This window comes from Empidonax traillii, unplaced genomic scaffold (genome assembly GCF_003031625.1).
Source record: "Empidonax traillii isolate 1590-97213 ecotype Southwest subspecies unplaced genomic scaffold, ASM303162v1 scaffold1412:size141878, whole genome shotgun sequence".
Taxonomy (NCBI): Eukaryota; Metazoa; Chordata; class Aves; order Passeriformes; family Tyrannidae; genus Empidonax; species Empidonax traillii.
In genome coordinates, this window is record NW_020956605.1 from 8,826 (window position 1) to 22,128 (window position 13,303).

General features: G+C 38.8%; 1 protein-coding gene across 1 annotated transcript in view; it reads left to right on the forward strand.

The window, feature by feature from the left end:
• The first annotated feature begins 1,443 nt into the window (after nucleotides 1-1,443).
• TACR3 (tachykinin receptor 3) overlaps nucleotides 1,444-13,303 on the forward strand; it is a 35,809-nt gene continuing 23,949 nt past the window's right edge. Inside the window, exon 1 of the mRNA XM_027907150.1 lies at nucleotides 1,444-2,203. Within this exon, the coding sequence (XP_027762951.1) occupies nucleotides 1,728-2,203 (476 nt within the window). The 5' untranslated portion in view covers nucleotides 1,444-1,727. The remainder of the gene's footprint in view (nucleotides 2,204-13,303) is intronic.

Genomic DNA, 13,303 nt, shown 5'->3' on the forward strand with positions numbered 1-13,303 from the left:
CACCTCCAGGGACAGGATGAAAGATGAGGCAGGTGGAAGATTTGGGACTCAAAATGGAACTGTCGGATAAAGTCCAATGGCTTTGCCATGACAAGGACCTGTAGTGCATGGTGGGTTCTAGACATGCTGTAGCAATGAGGGGTTTACAGCAGAGCTTCTAAGCCTGATGTTGGCTGCTGCTTGGGATCAAGTCAGCTGGTAAGAGCTGAGAAGCACAGAGGAATATCCACTATTACACTCATTCAAATTAAAATTGCAGTGAAGACCTGACAATTAGAGAGCAGACATTACTTCTACTGGGTAAATACAGCACGGAGGAAATAGAACACAGGAGTATTTGATTTTTGTTTGAAGCCTTTGTTTTAAAAAAGTGTTGAATATGTCATTGCTGATAGGGATATTGAATAGCTCCCACTGCTGTGATACAATTGAAATCTCTGCTGATGACAAGTAGTAGCTCTAAATTGTTGAAACCTGGAACAGATCGACACTAAAACACATTTTCTCCCTAAAGACTGAAGCCTACTGAATAACAAAGGTTTGTTAGCTGAAGTCCCTTGCAATGAACCCTTGCACAAAGCATGCATTCCCAATGCCAGCTGTTGTTGACATATTAACAAAAAACTGATTTCAGATGTGAAAACATCAGGTGTTAAATTTCCTCATTTACCCTTTTATACCATTATAGAAATAAGTGGATGTAAAAATACTGTTTACTCAAAATAACTATAGTACTAAGTGTGGAATAAATGCAAATCAGTAAAAAGAACTTTTTTTTTTTCCAAAGACACAAAGAAAACAAACCCCTAATATTTTGTGCACAATTAAGGACATTATGTTTAGGGCTACATAGTGTTTCAGTAAAAGTCAGTGTCTGCTGAATATGAAAATAGCTTTATAAATGTTTCTTGATATCAGTTACATATTACAAATTGAAAAGTAAAATTAGAGAGCAGCAGGATGTATTTCTTTATCTAAAAGAGGTCACTATTCCAAATCTGCAGGTACCAAAATGGTTTAAAGGAAAGCCTGTACTAAATGAAAAGACAGCAGCAAAAAAAACAGATCTGAATTCATCTGGAATAAAATCATCTGGAAAGAGCTGTAATAAAAAAGCAGTTTCAGTCCTCGGATTTTTCAACTAAGCCAGCTGATTAGCTCTGCAAAGATAAGGCAAAAAAGACAATTTAAAAAAGGAAGCACAATAATGAAACTCAAAGAAAGGCAATATAAAATAAATCTCTCAGCATAAATGAGATGAGAATTCATTTTCCCCGTGATGCTCTCTGCAGCTCCTGAAAGTGCCTGCTGCTGGCAATGAATGAAATAAAAAGGGGGAGGGAGAGCAGAAGGAAAGAGGTGTTAGCTTACCAGCTGGTGGAGCTTATCGCTCCACTCCCTTCGTGACGCTGGAAACTCACAAGCCTATAAAATGTGCCTTGGCTCCTTCAGCAAAATCAAAAGCAAGAGGTGGCTTTACACAGGAGAAGTAGGATGCTGTTCTATCCCGAGGTAGCTCTCCTGACTTAGCTGCTACAGCACTTCTTACAGTTTGAACAGCAGAGCTAAAGCTTTTTTCTGACAGATATCCCCTGTACCTGCTGTGCTGCCTTACTTCCCCTTTCCTTCCTTCCCTCTTCTTATCTGTTGTTGGGGATTTTGAAGGGTTGAGAAAGGAAGGTAGAAGAGTGACATCATTCCTGGAAGAGAGGAGAGGAACATCCAAGATGACTTCTGTCCCCACAGCCAACTGGAACGTGAGCATGAGCAGCAAGTGGAATGTGAGCCTTGCTACAGCAAGTGATACCTGGGGACAGGCACTGGGAGCGCCAGCTGGAAATGCTTCTCCCCCTGTAGCATCCTCAGCAAGCAACTTCTCCAATCAGTTTGTACAACCCTCTTGGCGCATTGCCCTGTGGTCTCTGGCTTATGGTGGCGTGGTGGCAGTGGCCGTTTTTGGAAATCTCATTGTCATCTGGATTATCCTGGCTCACAAGCGCATGAGGACAGTGACGAACTACTTCCTGGTGAATCTGGCCTTCTCTGATGCCTCCATGGCTGCTTTCAATACCCTCATCAACTTCATCTATGCACTGCACAGTGAGTGGTACTTTGGAGAGGCTTATTGCCGCTTCCACAACTTCTTCCCCATCACAGCTGTCTTCGCCAGCATCTACTCCATGACAGCAATAGCTGTGGACAGGTGAGAAAAGAGAAGAAAAGTTAGGGGTTAGAGATTAAGATCAGATTCTCTGCTGAAATAAAAAATAGATAACAATCATTGTGATGAGAGGCAGAGACCTGAATAGTTCATCAATTGTGCTCTTCTGTACTTCTTTCCGTAAACCTTGTTTTAATTCCTATCTCTCTCCTTCAGCCTGTCATTGTTTTTACTCTCCTGCTTTCTTTTATAACAAATATTTCAGCTCTCTGTTTGACTTCAGCTACTCTCTGTGCTCTCTTTCAATACTAATTCTGTAACAGCACCCACTGCTGAAGGTTTTTCTTCCTCACCTGTGAAAACAGTATCTGTCCCTCAGTCAATGCCATCTAATTCATACTGATTAGGAGTTGTAGAAATTGTGTGTAAAGGGAGAGGATTTCAAATTTCCCTCCTCTCTCTATTTCTGCAGCTGGCAGAGGCATTTGTCTTCTCTTCAGAAATCACTTCGAACTGTTTTTAATAGCTCTTCTCACAAACAGCTCTGAGCTGCTTTGTTTCTCCCAATTTTAACTAATGAGACTATTTACATTGCCATCTGTGCATATCTAGAGGACCGATAAGAACATGATTTCAAAGTGCTCAATTTTTTTCTGATTTCTTGGAGCTAAACAAGGCTTTGTGACTGTCAAAGAAAACAGGACAGGGAAAAACTTTATCTTTGTATTCTTGATAATAATGGAATAAGACAACTGTAGTGTCCATAGAGTGAAGGGGAAATGTAGTTGCCTGATTTTCAACACAGATGCATTGATGGACTGTCTTTCACAGAAGGTTCTGTGAGTCTCCCTTGGGAAATGTTTCTATCTTTATTATTGTTTTCACATTTGCTGTGGTGGAGAGACAACTTACTGAATTTTCTTTTAGAAAACCAGATCAATTTCAGATCTCTTATTCCTTTTAGCAATGCACTGAAATAACTTATAAAACTCATTTATACATATTCAAATCACATTATACATCTTTTCTGAATTGACTTGGTGGAACTGCAGCACTTCCAAGTGATGGTAGTTAAGATTTCATAAGAGTCAATCCACCCTCTGAAATATTATTTCTCATTTCCAGATGCAAAGACTGGGAAACACGTTGTTGTACCTTTTGCCTGTGCTTGTGAACAAGTTCATAAATTATTAGGGCTTTTTCATTTGCCGTAGTAATTGCAAATTTTTGGTGGCATTCTTAGACAGGTGCATTTGATGCAAAGCTAGAAATGAATGGGAGAATGAGATTCTTGGCAACTCTTCTACCTCTTTGCTCTGAGGACAGGTGAAGATACAAGGGAATCACTACCCTTTCCTCCTGACAGTGGTGTATCTTCTTCCCAACTGTTAATTCCCATTAAGAATGGAGAAGGTAGTGTAATGCCAGTGATACTACCTTCAACCAGGCAAAGATTTCTTTCATTGTCTATTTGGGTTTAGCTTAAGATGCTTTTCTAGCTTGATGCTTTCAGAAAGATAAGAGGGCTTTAGTTGATGCTGGGTATTTAGCAGCTGTTGTTGCAGCTGATCAAGTCTTTAGTCGAGCAGTTACAAGGATGCTCTGAGCAAGGTTTCTTCCATATTTTCTGACAAAATTATCCACAGACATATAGTACTTAGTACTTTGAAAGTTCCTAAATTTATGCTAAGATCCAGGAAAAGAAGGTGAATACAATTCCTTAGGAATCCAAACAGTGCATTTCTGGAGTGAATGAAAATAGCTCTGCTACGCACTGACTGAAATGCAATGGTCACATACAAAACGTATTAGAAATGTTTTCCTTGGTTCAACACTGTGAGACGCTGGTGGTCAGAAGTGTGTCAAGTGTGTCACGGAAAACAAACACAAGAGCAGTCTATCCTTCCTTCCCTATTCACACTGTTACTCCTTTTCCTTTTATACCAAATAACACCTGATGCATTCAGTACCTTTAATAATTTCCTGGCTACCTCTGCAGAGCAATTCTGCAGTGTCAAGAGGAAAACTAAGGGTCAAAGAGAATCCCAAGGGATGTCCTTGGATGTATCAATTGTAATATTCCAGGACACAGATCTGCTGGATGGATATTTTTTATAACTTTGGTTCCCACTTGCACTCTGTAAAAGTTCAGCCACTACCTCACTGGACACTCTGCATTAGTTTTAACCCAGTAAACTCATCTTAACACATTCTTTCAATTCAAAAATTTAAAACAACAACAAGAAAGCTACAAATTAGGATAAAGCTACCAAGGGAACTGAATTGATGGGATCATATCAGATGATTTTCCATTAGAAATTGTAACCGTCCCAAAATACTGAAAGGTCATGAGTTGTAGCTCGCTAAAAAGTATGTTGTGGTATGCTCCACTGACCATTTTTGAACATCTAAGTGTTCACAGTATGAATGAGTTGCTGTGAATCTAGACACCACTGAGCAGAGGTCACAGGTACTATGTGTTTCCTTTCACATCTGATTCTGTAGGCCATTCTGCATTGTGTGCACCGTGAGATTATTGGACTGACAGGGAGTTCTGCGGAGCAGGCAGATCCTGCAGTGGGGTGTGCTGCATCTGGATCTGAGGATGAAAGTATACAAGATTGCTGTATGACCACTCTGAACACAGTCTCAAATTTCTGTGGGTTTATTCACAGTTCTGACCATTCCTTCCCAGTATTTCCCCCCTGCTTTCTGCTTCTTTTCCAACAGGCTGTTTGCAGTCTACTGGAGAGATGCCACAGGTAGGTTTAACCAAATCAGCCTAGGCATCAGAAGCAGCACAGGACTCCTTCAAAGGCAGTCATTCTTTCATTCTTCTTTAGTTCATGCTGCATAGTTCCACAGTTACACTGCTTCCAGTGCAGTAGTTCCTTTAGCTACCTTATGGGGATAAACTTCTAAATAGCCCAAGATAAACTGAATAGTGGATAGTTCTGGAGCCAATACACCCTTGCCACTGACCAGTGCATGATCCTAAAGGGTCCATCCGTCATCCTAAACTCCACCTGTGATCACTGACTGCTGTGGAGTTCTTGGACATATTAAAGACAGTAACTTAGGCAGAATTTAAGCCTTCTGACCCTGGCCATTGAAGATCCACTGTCCCTTTCCACGAGTTCTTAGAATGCAAAGGAGATGGTTCAGGTATGCCAGCAATTAATTTTGAATCCAAAGATTGCTTCATTATACAACCAGTTCTATGTATAGGCCTAAAAATTCTGCATTTTTTCCCAGCTTTAGTGCTTATACAGTATTACTTTGTCAGTTACTGTTTTTTCAGCAATTCCATAATGATATTCTCATTGAAATGAGTTTAACTCTTTATAAATAAGCAAACTCTCTGGAATTAGAGAAAGTTTTCTAATAATGATAGTGAGTAGTTGCTGATCCTATTCATGTCCTACGATTCCTTTTCTTCCTAGTATGGAAGCAAGCTTTTGGCTCTTGAAGCCAAAAAACATTTATTTTACTTTACATGATTTTAAATTATATTTCATATTCAGTTTTATTTATCTTGCCCAATCTTCTTTCTTATTCAAAACTTGTCATTCTAGTTTCCCACCTTATTTTCTAGACCTCTAATATATCTACAGAAGCACACATATAGTGGGTCAGTTTTCTTTTTTTCTGTGACATTGTTCAGTTACTGATGGCTGCTCATAACCTCTCTCTACACTCATTAGACTCCAGAATAAGTAATATGATACAAGCTTGTAACAGAAGACAGGTACAAGGCATAAACACTTGATTCAACTTATCAGATAAAATCTACACTCATAATATGTACACACTCAGATCTTCAAAATATCACTTAGGCTCTTCAGTCTCTTCAGGGGTATTCTGTAAGAGCAGTTATCGTCACAAAGTAGTACCATGAGCCCTATAAATTAATGCTGCTGAAATTCTAAGGAGGCAGTTGGCACATTGAAAAATATTTTATTTTTCCAGAAAAATACATCTTGATATCAGTCTCTACCCAAGGCCTTCATGCACCATAAACATTTTAAACAGATATTCCTGCCAAACTATCTAGTATCTGAATGTTAAGTATCTGTTACCTCCCCTGTGTGCTCAGAAACACTGAAGTAAAGGGTGCAGTTTATATGTAAAAATGATCTCAAATATTTCTTACAGGTTAGGACATGGAGTGCACAGGGCACAACCCTGTATTGAGGTCATAGGGTAGGGGTGTGAGCAGAAGATACAAACCAAGAAGGTGCATTCTGCTACTTGCACTCTTGTACACGTGCACTTTGCACCAAGTGGTTTGTGCTTGGCTCACCAATGAATAGAGGAGGTTGAAGCAATGGGAGGCAGGAAACCTGCATTGCCCAGCCAGCTGCCATCCCCAGCATAGAGCTCAGCCCAAACAGAACTGAAACCTTTGGCCCCTCTCTCCTTCCCTTTCCCTCAGATTGGGATGTCTCAAAGTAAATGGTTTCCAAGTTAAAAAAAAAAAAAAAAAAAAAAAAAAAAAAAAAAAAAAAAAAAAAAAAAAAAAAAAAAAAAAAAAAAAAAAAAAAAAAAAAAAAAAAAAAAAAAAAAAAAAAAAAAAAAAAAAAAAAAAAAAAAAAAAAAAAAAAAAAAAAAGTGATAATTTGGACTGAGGGCTGCGGAGAGAGAGATGAACATCAGAACAAGAAAAAAAAAGGCAGATGGAGTTCTTTTCGTATTTCTCGTGCTTCACAGGCTATTTTCCCCATGGAGATCTTCTCCTCATATCTGAGAACGTTTTTGCCAGAAGAAATAGATGGAGTTTCTGTAAATTCACTAGTCTAGTTTTCTATAAGATGCCATCTTATTGTCAGCTGTTGTTACTGCCTCTGGTGCCATTTAACTACAGAAAACACTACCTGCCCTACTCCTACTGCCAAACTAAAGTTCAATTCCACTCTTTAGTGGATGACTTCATAATCATGACTTCAGGAATTAGCCTGGTTTACTGCACATCACAAAGGGAAAAATGCAAGATAGCTTTAGAAATTATCACTATTATTTATATTCTTACTTTGCTAGTCAAACTGCAGAATTCAAAGAGTAAATCCCTTCCCATTCCTCTGTCTTTCCCAAATAGTATTTAAAGATGAAGTACATCTTATTTCTAGATTCCAGTATCTGGGCTGCCCTCTGGAAATACTAGTCTTCAAAACTGGAAAGAAAAAGTTGAAGAGGAGGGTATTAAGTGTTCAAATATCAAGAGCTGAAATACAAAGGAGAGCTGAAATACAAATTTAGAGGCCTAAAATTATTTTTTGGATTTGACAAATCTCTTTCTTTCTTTCTTAGAAAAGGTGAAATAGTTTCCCCAGAACATTTTGATGCAATGGCTACAGAATCCAGCCTCTCAGAGACCTAGGAGAAATAATCCTTTTCTTGCAATGGTACAATTTCATAATGATCAGGAAAAAATACAGGATCTTTTTTTGGGTTTTGGTCCAAATTCATATCAGAGTTACATTACTGATAACATACTGAGACAGTCTGGGAAAAAGCTGCTTTCAAATGGTGCTGTGAAAAAAATTAGGTTGATACACTAATATCTTGAAAAGTATAAACAACATTTACAACACTGCTTAGCCCTCAGTCTTCTTTTTCCCGGCAGGAAACATGTGATCCTATGTTCCAATGAGAGGTTCATTTTAGACAGAATCTTAGCCTTAAATATATTTTGTTAGTGCTCTTATTTATCATTCAATGAAAACTATTAAAATATGTGTCTGTGGTGTACTATGTAAAACAGCCTGTTGTACTTTTAAAAGTTGGTGAAGGGTTGGGGTTTGGGGGTGGGGGGAAGGGGTTGGTTTGTTTGTTTGCTTGTTCATGTCTTTGCTTTTTTTGATTATTGCCTAAATGCATGTTTTTCTGACTGATTTACCAAGCAGGAGAGAAATTTGTATCATTCACACATTTTTGTTTACCTAAAATAAAGTGATTTCAAAATAACTGCAGAAACAAGAGGGAAACTATTCAGGTGACAATGGCAGAAATGTAGGCAGTGACAGAGTGGGTTGAAGTCTGTGCAGATAGAGCTGTTTCTTCAGACTTCGCATTGCTATTGGTCCTTGATAGCCCAGGTAGATCATATTTAAAGAAAAGGAGAAATAGAAGCCCTTCTGCCAGGGGAAGTCAGTTAGTCCATCATTTTGTGAAACAGATCAAAGGAAATTCTTCTGCCTTTTCTAGCAATATGCATAGGTATAGAATACAACATGTGAAATCAATTACATACTCATAAAAATCTACCCATTGTCCGTTACCAGATGTTTCAAATAGCTAATGAGAACTGTTTATGAGAACTCAGACATCCTGAAGAATTTCAATGTTCCTGTTTTAAGGTTTCTGTTAAGAGGTACCTGTAAGCAAGGCATTGGATGCTCGTCCCGATTTCAGAAAAACTGCAGTGTTACCCCATTCTCAAAGCAAAATAGCCATTCACCAAGAGCAGCACATGTTCCTCGGGATAAATCGAGGCCAAGTCAGTCATCTCCCTGGGATACTGCCCACTGATCTCTCAAATGTACCCTGTGTTTGTTTATCTGTCATGCTGTAATGCTCTCCTTTCTTTATGCTGTTAGCTTTAACATGATCCCCGTGTGACACTAGAAGATAGCAGATAGAGATAAAAGAATACAAAAGTTAGAGATTTGGTTTTCATTATACAAAAAAATGCCACTAAAATCTCACAGTTCATTCCATCATTTTTCGACTATTGTATCTACCTTCCCAAGATCTTCCATAGGAGTTTCCACAGCAATGTTTTAAATAAGGGCATGAATCATAGCAATTTCCCTACCTAAGTTTCTTAATTACCAGTTGATTCTAAATATAAAGTCTCAAAATCAGCTTCTATCTGGAGGGAATAACAGCATCTGTGCATTCACGAAGGAAGTGTGCTCTGATGTCTGCTGTTGACAAGCCACTTACATGCAAACACTGTGATTTTTCTCTCAGTCTTTTCCTTTGTTAAGTCCCAATTTCCTGTTACAGTCTGGGACTGAATTGATTACATTTTCCCCCATCTGAGTTTATAAACACATTGTAAACAGGTGAAACAAATCACTTAGGATGATTAAAGGCTTCCAACTCTATCTCCAAATGTGCATTTGTAGGATCCAGTTATGAACATCATTTTGTTCTAATAACATCTTGTTTATTTTTGCCACAATTTTCTAAATTATGTGTTAAAGATGAAAGATTTTTCTGACTGTACTAGTCAGTGTCTGCTGTTCTACAAAAAGATAAATTAGTGGTGTTTTTATCTTTTCTACCCGTTAGGACTATAATACACAAACTTCAGAAACTTTACCAGTTATTTTGTCTCTTGTTACTTGCAAACTGTAACAGAGCTACAAGATTATGCTGCCATTATAACCACTGGCTTAAAGAGTTTATAAATGTAATTCAAAAGTCTCTATTATCATTTCAGAGAAAACAGATTTTCTTGATTTGATGAACCCAAGAAATGAGTACCAAACAGTATATTGTAGACTCTAGACAAACAGAGCAGTTCAGAAGGGAACTAGATCTATTCTCACCACAGCTGATAAGAAGAGTGGTGCAGCAACCACACTATGATGCACCAGTCATTATATCGTGCAGCCTGACTAATTTCTCATTAAGTTCAGTGGAAAGACTCTTGCTGAATTCAGTAGTAATTAGTTAGGGACAAAGACTAGCACAAGCCAAACCTGGAAGAAAAGCAACGACAGTGGCATATTGTATGGTCACAACAAACAAAATCACATGCTAAAATTTCTAATGATGAAACTAAAGTGCTACCTAAAAATGTTTTAGACTCATACAAAGAAGAACATGGTATTGAACAACCCACATTCTTCAAAGTGTTGGCTTGAGTCTCTACCTGCACATATTCCCATCCCTACATTTCTAAATGCGCATATTCCATCTTATAATTATCTTCAAGGTCTGAATGTTTATGTTGGGTAGAGTAATAATGATTTCTGCTTATGATAAATTAGCATAATGAGTTAATTCCTTTCAGCAATATGTATTTTACATTCAGCATCCCTGCTTTATGGTGTGGAACAAGCTATTTGTGGCATTACCAGCAGCTCCCAATGGAGTGAGAAAGCATTAGAAGTCTGATCTTTAAACCAAACAGCCTCAGTGCAAGTTCAGAGCCCTTTATTTAACAGGGGGTCCCACTGCTCCAGCCTGGTGATGAGCTGAACAGTAGATGTCCAAAGGCTGCAAAGCAAATAGGAACAGCACCCCACTGAAAAAATGTCTGTGTGGCTACAGACCATTTTTCAATGGTATAACAACCCTTCAGTTGCTTTTAGCCATTAGAAATCCTTCTTCGGCTCAAGTGCCTACCATCTTTTGCTCTCCTTAGAGATGAGGTGTGGAGAGGTCCAAGGTCTGTGTATAAATATCACAGAACATGGCAGATCTAGGTGGGTCTCTGCACTTGTCACTGTCTTCAGAAGGACTGCCTAATTTTGGGCACCACAATATAAAAAAGACATCAAGCTATTAGAGAGCACCCAAAGGATGGCCACAAGGATGATAAAGGGTCTGGAGGGAAGGACTTACGAGGGGTAGCTGAGGGGAGACCTCATGACAGTCTTCAACATCCTCACAAGGGGAAGCAGAGGGGCAGGCACTTTTCTGTCTCACGCCCAGTGACATGGCTCAAGGAAATGGCATGAAGCTGAGTCAGGGGAGGTTTAGTTTTGATACCAGGAAAAGATTTTTCACCCAGAGGGCAGTTGGGCACTGAAACAGGCTCCTCAGGGAAGTGGTTACAGCACCAAGGCTCTCTGAGTTCAAGAAGTGTTCGGAGAATGCTCTGAGGTACATAATGGGACTCTTGGGGATGTCTTGGACAGGGCTAAGGGTTGTACTCGATGATCCTGATGGGTCCCTTCCAACTTGGGATATTCTGCTATTCTATGATGAAGCTCAGACCATTTCAAAGAACAATGGAGAAGGAGAACAGTCATTGAGACAGATGACATCAGAGCATTGAGAAGTCCTGCTGTTCCCCCTGCATACAGTTTATGGTTGGCTGATCACAGAGAGAATAGCTCTTTGGGGGTTCTTTCCCATAAACCTGCAGAGGCAGAAGCGCTTGCCAACACAGAGTCCCACTATCATAACATTTTGTTTTTACACCAGTTCTACCTAGCTTGGAATCTATTGTATACTAGGGTTGATTTCTGTCATATGTCTTTTGCCATTTCATCACCCCAGTTTCCTTTCTTATTCTCTCCTCTCTCAACAAAATTTCTATATGCTATTATTCCACAGTTCTCCTTTCTCCTTTTTCTCATTTCACTTCTATTTTTGCATTCAGCAAACTGTTCCCCGGTGTCAGTTCTTTTGCTTTTGCTCTAGATCCCATATCTCGTTCTTCCTTTTATTCCTGGCCTACTCAGAGACTCCTCTTTTTTCTACATCATGTTCAGCATCCTTCAGTGCACAGTGCAGACAGCATATCTGCTCTTTGTAACTGTCACTGGCACTTTGCCATCCATAATATATGTAAGGATGCCAAACAGAGTAAAAAAATGAACCCTAATGGCAGAGCTACACCATGGGTAATTGTAATACATGAGGGCAATATACTGCATCATACATATATATCCTACATCTAGACTCCTCACCTCATTGATTTTTTGAGCAACACCTAAGTATGGAACCTACAGCCTGTGTTAGCAGGGACTCTCACTGCTGACAAAAACACTCTAGCTGACTGGACAGAGATCAAAGACAAGAGTCAACTAAAAAATTAGCTACTGCTACTGCAGATTGAGGCTAAAGAGATACAGACAAACAACTTAGGAACCTGTAACGAAAGGATAACATTCCCAGCAAACAAAATTATAGGCAGAAGCAGCTGTATCTCCTTTCAAATGACAGCTAACAATGCAGGAAGGACTTAGTTCTTTTGGGGGGCTTCTCTTGGCTACAGAAATTAACCTCCAGAGTTATTTCAAGTACAGAGGTGGTTTTTAACCTGCAACTGAGTCATTGCACATTTTCTACTACCCTTAGTTGTGGCAACAATGGCTTCTCCAAGAAAATGCTACCAAACTGATACGACAAATCTGAGTGAATGTAACAATTGTTACAAAGCAATATCTCACTATGCTAATTAAGCAATTTTGCTTCTAAGAAAAGCCACTTAGAGACCAAGTTAGATACTTCATTGTAATTGCTAGTGTACTGGCAAGGTAGAATAACTTAGATCTGTTATCAAAGGCTCTGTAATAGAGGGCTGTCAATATTCTGTTCAGCTAAACCTAGTCTGCACAAAGGTATTATTGAGGGAATGGTCAAGGTTCCTCCACTTCCTTCCCATCTTGTTTGTTAGAATGACTATCTGCTACATTTTGTAATCAATCTTGTGCAAAAGCTAGGCTGTTGGCTTATCACTCAAATTCATAGTAGAAAGATGAATAGCCTCCTTTTCATCTGATCCTTGTCCTTTGACTTACCTTACTCAGCCAATTGTTAAAATTTCCATCACTACAGCTGTATGAGTCATTTCACACAAACAATCCATGTCTTTAAAGGGCAGACAACAGACAGGGAGATAAAACAACTGAATTTTATCTTAGGCAACACAAATTGGAAGTAAGAATAATATAGCTGGGAATAAGAATAATGTGAATGTAACAGAAATCTGAAAATAGCACATAAAATAATGGCAATGTACAATCTGAAGAAAACTAGTAATTTGAAGGAATAATTGCAGGCTAGAAGGAGATGCCTCAAGAGTCCCACAAGCATGTGAAAATGATGATTTTTTTTATGTTTATAACCTGCTACAGGTAAAGATCATCAAGCATTTGTGCAGCATCTGGTAGTCCACACAAAAGTCAGCCCAATTTGAAAGACAGGGCTCATGACTACAAACTTCAGTTCATTACCAGGTTGTACTTACTCTTTGGAGGGGAAGGGAGCTAGATAGAAGAGGGTTACAATCCAACTGATGTATATTTTCATGAGAACTGCTGGTCTCTCAGGACAAGACACCCAGCACTCGAATAAAACTATTTAATAACTAGTATGTAATACCAAAAGCACCAGTTTAGCTGAAAAAAAAAAAAAAAAAAAAAAAAAAAAAAAAAAAAAAAAAAAAAAAAAAAAAAA